This window comes from Bos javanicus, chromosome 25 (genome assembly GCF_032452875.1).
Source record: "Bos javanicus breed banteng chromosome 25, ARS-OSU_banteng_1.0, whole genome shotgun sequence".
In the NCBI taxonomy this organism is placed as follows: Eukaryota; Metazoa; Chordata; class Mammalia; order Artiodactyla; family Bovidae; genus Bos; species Bos javanicus.
Window position 1 is genome coordinate 1,038,953 of NC_083892.1, and position 9,303 is coordinate 1,048,255.

Genomic DNA, 9,303 nt, shown 5'->3' on the forward strand with positions numbered 1-9,303 from the left:
TGGTGTTGGAGAAGACTCTTGAGAGTCCCTTGGACTGCAAGGAGATCCAACCAGTCCATTCTGAAGATCAGCCCTGGGATTTCTTTGGAAGGAATGATGCTAAAGCTGAAACTCCAGTACTTTGGCCACCTCATGCGAAGAGTTGACTCATTGGAAAAGACTCTGACGCTGGGAGGGATTAGAGACAGGAGGAGAAGGGGACGACAGAGGGTGAGATGGCTGGATGGCATCACCAACTCAATGGACGTGAGTCTGAGTGAACTCCGGGAGTTGGTAATGGACAGGGAGGCCTGGCGTGCTGCAATTCATGGGGTCGCAAAGAGTCGGACACGACTGAGCGACTGAACTGAACTGAACATGCTCCAGAGACCCCTCTTGGGGGTGAGAGTCCTGAACCAACGTCACGGGAGGCGTGGGGCTGGGCAAGAGGGATGTGATCAGAACAAAGTCACTGCCCTGCACTCACTGGAAAGGGACACACCCAGGGGCAAGGTTAACCCTCCCCCGCAAGCTCCCAGAAAGCTTTCCCGGAAATGTCCCCACCCCCAGACCATGGCAACCCAGCCTAGCGCCAGAGTCCAGGGACCCCTTCAGGGTCCCCCGCATGGCTCCCTCCAGCAAGCACAACGCCGCAATCCCAAACCACAGTCGGGGGCTGGCTTTTCTGAGTTTAATGGGAGACAGAGGGTGAGCAGCAGGCCAGGGGCCACCACACTGCCGGGAGACAACAGCGCACGGGGCTTCTCGCTGTCTCTCCCTCCCAGGGCGAGGGGAAGGGGGATTGGGAGGGCAAGGCTGGCCCTGGGAAAGAAGCGGGGTGTTGGCCAGAAGGGGTGGCAGTCTTCTCATCGTGCAGATCCCACCCCCACCCCATCTAGTGTCCGGGGGACAGGACGTACTGGTGGATCCAGGACACGTAGCTGGTCACCCGGGTGTACACCCCAGGGAGGTCGCGATGGCCACAGATGTCTCCCCAGCTGACAATGCCCACCTGGACCCAGGTGTCATTCCAGCTGCACACCAGGGGGCCCCCGGAGTCACCCTGCGGGAGAGGCGGCCCTCAGAGCCCTGCAGTGCCCCCTCGTGGGCGAGGAGGGGCGGGAGGATGGAGCGGGCCTGGGTCCCACCTGGCAGGAGTCCCGGCCCTCGCTGCCCACACACAGCATGTCGTCCTTGATGATCTGACGGGCGGCGTCTGCAGAGGAGTTCTGATAGTGCCGGTTACAGACCTCGTTCCCCACGACGGGCACCTCCGCCTCCTGCAGGTGGTGGGGTGGGCGCAGCAGCCCTGTCGGGGGTCGGGGGCCAGGTGAGGGCAGGCACTCACTCTGCTCCACGCTGGGGCGTCAGCAGTGGGCTCCAGGTCCCCACTGCCAACCCTAACCCTGGGTCCAGACCCAGCACCCTGGGGCCCTGGGGCTCAGCTTCCCCACGTCCACTAAATCCACCCAGCACCAAGACGCAGGGCTCTATAAGCCTAAGGACAGGATGACCCAGGACGGCATTCTTTCGGGAGTTCTTTTTCCCTGGAGAAGGCATGTAGCAAGCCCTTGTCCTGACAAGGTGCTCTGAGCCACATGGGTTCAAGTTTGCACCTTCTGACATCTGAGACCACGGCAGACCCCAGCTTCTCTTTTTCTGTTTGTTTATTTTAATTACTTTTTATTGGAGAATCGTTAATTTACAATGTTGTATCAGTTTCAGGTGTACAGCACAGTGATTCGGTTACACCTGTATATAGATAGTTATGGAGAAGGCAGTGGCACCCCACGCCAGCACTCTTGCCAGGGAAATCCCATGGGCGGAGGAGCCTGGTGGGCTGCAGTCCATGGGGTCGCACAGAGTTGGACACGACTGAGCGACTTCACTTTCACTTTTCCTTTCATGCATTGGAGAAGGCAATGGCAACCCACTCCAGTGTTCTTGCCTGGAGAATCCCAGGGACGGGGGAGCCTGGTGGGCTGCCGTCTATGGGGTCACACAGAGTCGGACACAACTGAAGCGACTTAGCAGCAGCAGTGAGTTTTATCCCTCCCCAGCCTTTTCTCTCCTGGCAACCATGTTTGTTTTCTATATCTGTGACGATTCCTGTCTTGTAAATCATTTGTACAATTTTTTCGTATTCCACATATAAGCAATATCACAAGATATTTGTCTTTTTCTGTCCTGACTTCACTCAGTATGACAATCTCTAGGTCCGTCCGTGTGGCTGCACATGACATTATTTCGTTCTTTTTTATGGCTGAGTAATATTCCATGGTGTACCTGTACCACATCTTCTTTATCCACTCATGTGTTGATGCACATCTAGACTGTCTCCATGTCTTGGCTACTGTGAACAGTGCTGCAGTGAATATCAGGGCACAGGTATCTTTTTGAATTTTGGCTTCTTCAGGTACATGCCCAGGAGCAGGCCCTAGCTTCTCGATCCCAGGTTTGCTTGTATGCAGGAGGACAGTCAAGGCCCACCCCAGCGGTCATGGTGAGGACCCATGAGAACCATGGGTGTAATTGCTGGGACCTGGCAGAGAATAAAGGCCCTGAGTCCCCAGTATCCCACACACCTGCCCATCTGAGACCTAGGTCTCAAATACATTCAGCTCAAAGGGGAATCCCCTTCAAAAGATCAAACATAGAATTAAAGGATGACCTGGAAATTCCGTACCTGATCTAGACCCAGAAGAATTGAAAATAGATGCTCTAATAGGTGCTGGCAGCCTCAGGCTCATAGCAGCTTGACTCACAGGAGCCAAAAACTGGCAAACACTCAGGCATCCATCAACTGGTGCAGATACACAGAATGTGGTTCATCCACGCAGTGGAATATTCAGTTTAGTTCAGTTCAGTCATTCAGTCGTGTCCGACTCTTCGCAACCCCATGAATCACAGCACGCCAAGCCTCCCTGTCCATCACCAACTCCTGGAGTTCACCCAGATTCACATCTATCGAGTCAGTGATGCCATCCAGCCGTCTCATCCTCTGTCATCCCCTTCTCCTCCTGCCCCCAATCCCTCCCAGCATCAGAGTCTTTTCTAATGAGTCAACTCTTCTCATGAGGTGGCCAAAGTATTGGAATTTCAGCTTCAGCATCATTCCTTCCAAAGAAATCCCAGGGCTGATCTCCTTCAGAATGGACTGGTTGGATCTCCTTGCAGTCCAAGGGACTCTCAAGAGTCTTCTCCAACACCACAGTTCAAAAGCATCAATTCTTCGGCGCTCAGCTTTCTTCACAGTCCAACTCTCACATCCATACATGACCACAGGAAAAACCATAGCCTTGACTAGATGGACCTTTGTTGGCAAAGTAATGTCTCTGCTTTTCAATATGCTATCTAGGTTGGTCATAACTTTCCTTCCAAGGAGTAAGCATCTTTTAATTTCATGACTGCAGTCACCATCTGCAGTGATTTTGGAGCCCCAAAAAATAAAGTCTGCACTGTTTCCACTGTTTCCCCATCTATTTGCCATGAAGTGATGGGACCGGATGCCATGATCTTTGTTTTCTGAATGTTGAGCTTTAAGCCAACTTTTTCACTCTCCTTTTTCACTTTCATCAAGAGGCTTTTTAGTTCCTCTTCACTTTCTGCCATAAGGGTGGTGTCATCTGCATATCTGAGGTTATTGATATTTCTTCCGGCAATCTTGATTCCAGCTTGTGCTTCTTCCAACCCAGCGTTTCTCATGATGTACTCTGCATATAAGTTAAATAAACAGCGTGACAATATACAGCCTTGACGAACTCTCCTTTTCCGATTTGGAACCAGTCTGTTGTTCCATGTCCAGTTCTAACTGTTGCTTCCTGACCTGCATACAAATTTCTCAAGAGGCAGATCAGGTGGTCTGGTATTCCCATCTCTTTCAGAATTTTCCACAGTTTATTGTGATCCACACAGTCAAAGGCTTTGGCATAGTCAATAAAGCAGAAATAGATGTTTTTCTGGAACTCTCTTGCTTTTTCCATGATCCAGTGGATGTTGGCAATTTGATCTCTGGTTCCTCTGCCTTTTCTAAAACCAGCTTGAACATCTGGAAGTTCACGGTTGACGTATTGCTGAAGCCTGGCTTGGAGAATTTTGAGTATTACTGTACTAGCGTGTGAGATGAGTGCAATTGTGCGGTAGTTTGAGCTTAGCCGTAAAAAAGGAACGAAGTGCTGAGACTCACTACAATGTGGATGAGCCTTAAAAACATGCTCAATGAGATGAGCCAGACACAAAAGACCATACATTGTATGATTCCATTTACAGGAAGCTTCCAGAACAGGCAAATCCCCAGAGACAGAGAGCTGGTGGTGGCACCAGAGGCTGGGGGAGGGGAGCCAGTGCTTGAGGGGGATGGCGCTTCTGTGTGGGGGGACGTTCTGATGGCCAATGGCGGTGATGGTTGTACAATCATGTGAATGTACTTCATGTACAGTTAAAAGTGGTTAAGATGGCAAAACTTTGTTAGATGTGCTGTGCTTAGTCGATCAGTTGTTTCCGACTCTTTGTGACCCTATGGACTGTAGCCCACCAGGCTCCTCTGTCTGTGGGAATTCCCCAGGCAAGAATACTGGAGTGGGTTGCCATTCCCTCCTCCAGGGGGATCTTCCCAAGCCAGGGACCGAACCCAGGTCTCCCACATTGCAGGAGGATTCTTTACCGACTGAGCCACCCAGGAAGCCCAAGAATACTGGAGTGGGTTGCTGTTCCCTTCTCCAGGGGATCTTACCAACCCAGGAATCAAACTCGAGTCTCCTGCACTGCAGGTGGATTCTTTACCAGCTGAGCTACCAGGGAAGCCCTTGTTAGGTATATTTCACCCCACTAAACAAGGAGAGGATTCCCCCACATCACAGAGAATAAAGGGTCTCTGTGCATGCCCACTGGGTCTCCCAGAACCTTACCTCCGAGTCTGACGTCACCCCAGCCGGTCACCCAGCACATCTTCTTTTCGGGGACCCTCAGTGAGGAAGGTGGGAGGGAGACCACCTGGACGTGAGGGGAGAGGGTCACAGGGGCCTCCAGTCTCAGCAGGGCAATGTCCGCACCCCCTTTGGCAGACAGGAGGTGGTTGTAATCAGGGTGTGGGATGATCTCAGTCACCTTCATCAGCCGGTCTGGGTCATAGAGCCTCAGCTGCCCAACTTGCACCCTGAAGGCAGAAGCCTGCCGGCTTTCCCTGAGGGAGAGGGGTCGGAAGCCACTCAGAGGCCTGGGCTGGGGCAGGGCCGGGCTCGTCTTGCAGCAGGAACAGGGCTGGCTGCTGGCAGAGCCATGGCTTTCTGTGTGGCCCAGCACCTGGCCCCCAGCCCACACCCACACCCCCCTTGCCCCCCACTCCCGCTCCCCTCCCCAGCCAAGGGGGCAGCGAGCAGGGTGACCCATCGTCCAGTGCAGTGGGCCGCGGTGAGCACCCACTGCAGGTGAACGAGGGAGCCCCCGCACACGTGCTCCCACTGCTCACGCCCCTTGCTGTGCCTTCTGAGGCTGGCCTGCCATGGCCCCCGGCCGGGAGGGGCATCGTGCACCCCCACTGTGCCACGCTGCTCCCTCCCCAGGTTGGGATCTGGGAAGCCGAGGAAGGGCGCCATCAGGGACCCCTGCCCGGCTGCACACACTCAGTCCCTCCCGGGGGTCGACTGACCAGTCCCCTCTGCACTGGTACAGGGGCATCTGGGTGGCCGGGGCAGGGGACAGGGACAGGGACTCAGGACTCACCGAGGGACATAGGCACGAAGCCCCCCGGGCCCGGAAGGGTCAGGAAGAGCAGCCACAGCATCTGCGGGGGAGGGCAGGGCCCCTGATGAGGCACCCAGGGCCAGGACCCCGGGGGGAGGGTAGACAAGCAGGCTGAGTGGGGGGCTTCCTCACGGGGGTGCACCTCTCACTCCCCTCCAGCCCCTCTGAGCCCCTTTACCCCCAAGGTGGGCATCCAGGGAGCTGTGAAACACCTCCTTTCTCGGGCCCCATGGGGACTGAGCTTGGTGAGTCGATCAACAGTCACTGAGGAGCTCCTGCCCCTATCCAGATAATCACGATGGTGTGATCACTGACCTAGAGCCAGACATCCTGGAATGTGAAGTCAAGTGGGACTTAGAAAGCATCACTACGAACAAAGCTAGTGGAGGTGATGGAATTCCAGTTGAGCTCTTTCAAATCCTGAAAGATGATGCTGTAAAAGTGCTGCACTCAATATGCCAGCACATTTGGAAAACTCAGCAGTGGCCACAGGACTGGAAAGGGTCAGTTTTCATTCCAATCCCAAAGAAAGGCAATGCCAAAGAATGCTCAAACTACCGCACAATTGCACTCATCTCACACGCTAGTACAGTAATGCGCAAAACTCTCCAAGCCAGGCTTCAGCAATACGTCAACCGTGAACTTCCAGATGTTCAAGCTGGTTTAAGAAAAGGCAGAGGAACCAGAGATCAAATTGCCAACATCCACTGGGTCATGGAAAAAGCAAGAGAGTTCCAGAAAAACATCTATTTCTGCTTTATTGACTATGCCAAAGCCTTTGACTGTGTGGATCACAATAAACTGTGGAAAATTCTGAAAGAGATGGGAATACCAGACCACCTGACCTGCCTCTTGAGAAACCTATATGCAGGTCAGGAAGCCAACAGTTAGAACTGGACATGGAACAACAGACTGGTTCCAAATCGGAAAAGGAGAGTTTGTCAAGGCTGTATATTGTCACCCTGCTTATTTAACTTATATGCAGAGTACATCATGAGAAACGCTGGGCTGGAAGAAGCAGAAGCTGGAATCAAGATTGCTGGGAGAAATATCAATAACCTCAGATATGCAGATGACACCACCCTTATGGCAGAAAGTGAAGAGGAACTAAAAAGCCTCTTGATGAAAGTGAAAAAGGAGAGTGAAAAAGTTGGCTTAAAGCTCAACATTCAGAAAACAAAGATCATGGCATCTGGTTCCATCACTTCATGGCAAATAGATGGGGAAACGTGGAAACAGTGCAGACTTTATTTTTTGGGGCTCCAAAATCACTGCAGATGGTGACTGCAGTCATGAAATTAAAAGATGCTTACTCCTTGGAAGGAAAGTTATGACCAACCTAGATAGCATATTGAAAAGCAGAGACATTACTTTGCCAACAAAGGTCCGTCTAGTCAAGGCTATGGTTTTTCCTGTGGTCATGTATGGATGTGAGAGTTGGACTGTGAAGAAAGCTGAGCGCCGAAGAATTGATGCTTTTGAACTGTGGTGTTGGAGAAGACTCTTGAGAGTCCCTTGGACTGCAAGGAGATCCAACCAGTCCATTCTGAAGGAGATCAGCCCTGGGATTTCTTTGGAAGGAATGATGCTGAAGCTGAAATTCCAATACTTTGGCCACCTCATGCGAAGAGTTGACTCATTAGAAAAAACTCTGATGCTGGGAGGGATTGGGGGCAGGAGGAGAAGGGGATGACAGAGGATGAGATGGCTGGATGGCATCACTGACTCGATGGACGTGAGTCTGGGTGAACTCCGGGAGTTGGTGATAGACAAGGAGGCCTGGGGTGCTGCGATTCACGGGGTCGCAGAGAGTCAGACACGACTGAGCGACTGAACTGCCCCTATCCACACTTTGCTGTGGATGCACTCTTTCCTGTCCGACTCTGTGAGACCCCAGGGACTGCAGCCCGCCAGGCTCCTCTGCCCACAGGATTCTCCATGCAAGAATACTGGAGTGGGTTGCCATGTCCTCCTCCAGGGGATCTTCCCGACCTCGGGATTGAACCTGTGTCTCTTTTGTCTCCTGCACTGGCAGGCGGGATCTTTACCACTAGCGCCACCTGGGAAGCCCGACATCCAAAACCTCACCTGCCAACCCACAACCAGGCCGGCGGAAACAGGCCCAGAAGAACGTGAAGAGGATGCAGGCTTGCTGGATGAAGTCCTGGAACACTGGCCCAGGCTGGCAGGATGAGGGGCAGCATTTGCCAGTGACCGGGCCGCTTGAGCCGCGGGGCAGCCCCTGAGGCCACTGAGCTCAGCGGGGCAGCTGGAGCACACCACCACCTGCCTGGAGCACAGCTGGCTGCCACCCTCACCACCACCAGCGGAGGGACACGGCACCCTGTCTGCTCTGAGGCTGGGGTTCTCAGAAGCTGTTGCTGAGACAGTGTGACCCACTGGGCCATGGAAGGCAGGTGGATGGACCCAGGCTGGGTGGAGGGCGATGCAGGGCTGACCACCGCCCACAAGGAGGCCCAGGGCATGCACAGCCCTCGTGGGGAAAAAATGCCAGCCCTTACACCACCCTAGATTAGCCAGGGGGCCGACGGGAGTGAGGCAGCTACAAAGGAGCTGCCAGACCCCCAGACACTGGTCAGCAAGTGCTCCCCAGAAGGGGGACATGGCAGCCCACCCTGTCCAGCACCGTCCACTGTGTGTGAGGACGGCAGCTGCAGGACAGGGGAGAGCGGGGCTCAGGGTCCAGCCCACAGCCACTGCGGCCATGCCGGGGGCCAGAAGGGCCCCTCACTGTCCACTAGACCCCCTTTGGCGATGACCCGCAGACTCACCCCATCCCTGAGGTGTCTGAGCTCCGTCTGGCCACATGGACGTCTGGGCCGGGGCTGTAGTCCCGGGCCGTCACAACTGAGGTGAGCCAGGGGCGTGCTCTGCATGTGCCCTGCCCTCCATTGTGACACAACAGCCCTCCTCCCGGTGGTCAGTCACTGTCCTACCAACAGGATGCCCCTCGTTCTTGACCAGGGGCCTCTGGACACAAAGCCCAGCACGGCCAGGCATCAACTGCGACTTTGCTTTCAACACCCTTATGACACTGGGACCCTTTGAGGGGCCATGACCCTTGACCCTGCACAGTGCAGACTTGTGGGCTCCGGGAGCACCAGTCCCCACTGAGCATAACAGTGAGCAAGCCCTGCTCCCCTTGCGCCCTCTCGCACCCCGCGTGGCCCCCACACTCCCCTGGGGAAACCCTGCTTCCCCCGTGGCACCCTGCTTCCCTCCGGGGGCCCTGCTCCCCCATGACCCCACTCCCCTCGTGAGCCCTGCTCCCTCCCGCCCCCATGGGCCCCGACTCCCTCCATGGCCCCTGCACCCTGATTCCACAGTTGGAGACACAGCTCCAGAGAAGGCCTGCAATTCTGCCTGGGATTCATCCTGGAGGACAGCCTGACCCATGACGTGTCACTGCCCAGCTGGGCCACCGGCCAGTGGCTCCCAGGTGTGCCCAGCTGGCGCCTGGCCGTGGGCCTCTCTCTCGCCTCCTAAGATGCCATGGGACGGGATTCAGACACCCAAGCTCCCAGATAGTGGTGCCAGCCAAGTTCCTGCAAAACCCCAGGT

General features: G+C 54.7%; 1 protein-coding gene across 1 annotated transcript; it reads right to left on the minus strand.

Moving 5' to 3' along the window:
- Window positions 1–662: 662 nt before the first annotated feature.
- Window positions 663–9,303, minus strand: LOC133237978 (CLIP domain-containing serine protease B9-like). The gene is made up of 7 exons (XM_061400505.1): window positions 7,810–9,303; window positions 5,701–5,761; window positions 5,364–5,548; window positions 5,086–5,280; window positions 4,887–4,971; window positions 1,128–1,288; window positions 663–1,042 (listed from the first exon to the last, which is right to left on the minus strand). The coding sequence occupies exons 1-7, from the start codon at window positions 8,446–8,448 to the stop codon at window positions 875–877; spliced, it is 1,494 nt and encodes a 497-aa protein (XP_061256489.1). The 5' UTR covers window positions 8,449–9,303; the 3' UTR covers window positions 663–874.

Bases quoted from the DNA above. Each gene is read 5' to 3' on its own strand.
- LOC133237978 (XM_061400505.1), bottom strand. From the start codon at position 8,448: ATGGCCGCAGTGGCTGTGGGCTGGACCCTGAGCCCCGCTCTCCCCTGT. The intron at 5,549-5,700 runs GTGAGTCCTGAG...TCGGCTTCCCAG, and splicing joins CTTCGTGCCTATGTCCCTCG to ATCCCAACCTGGGGAGGGAG. The intron at 4,972-5,085 runs GTGACTGAGATC...CCTCACGTCCAG, and splicing joins ACCCAGACCGGCTGATGAAG to GTGGTCTCCCTCCCACCTTC.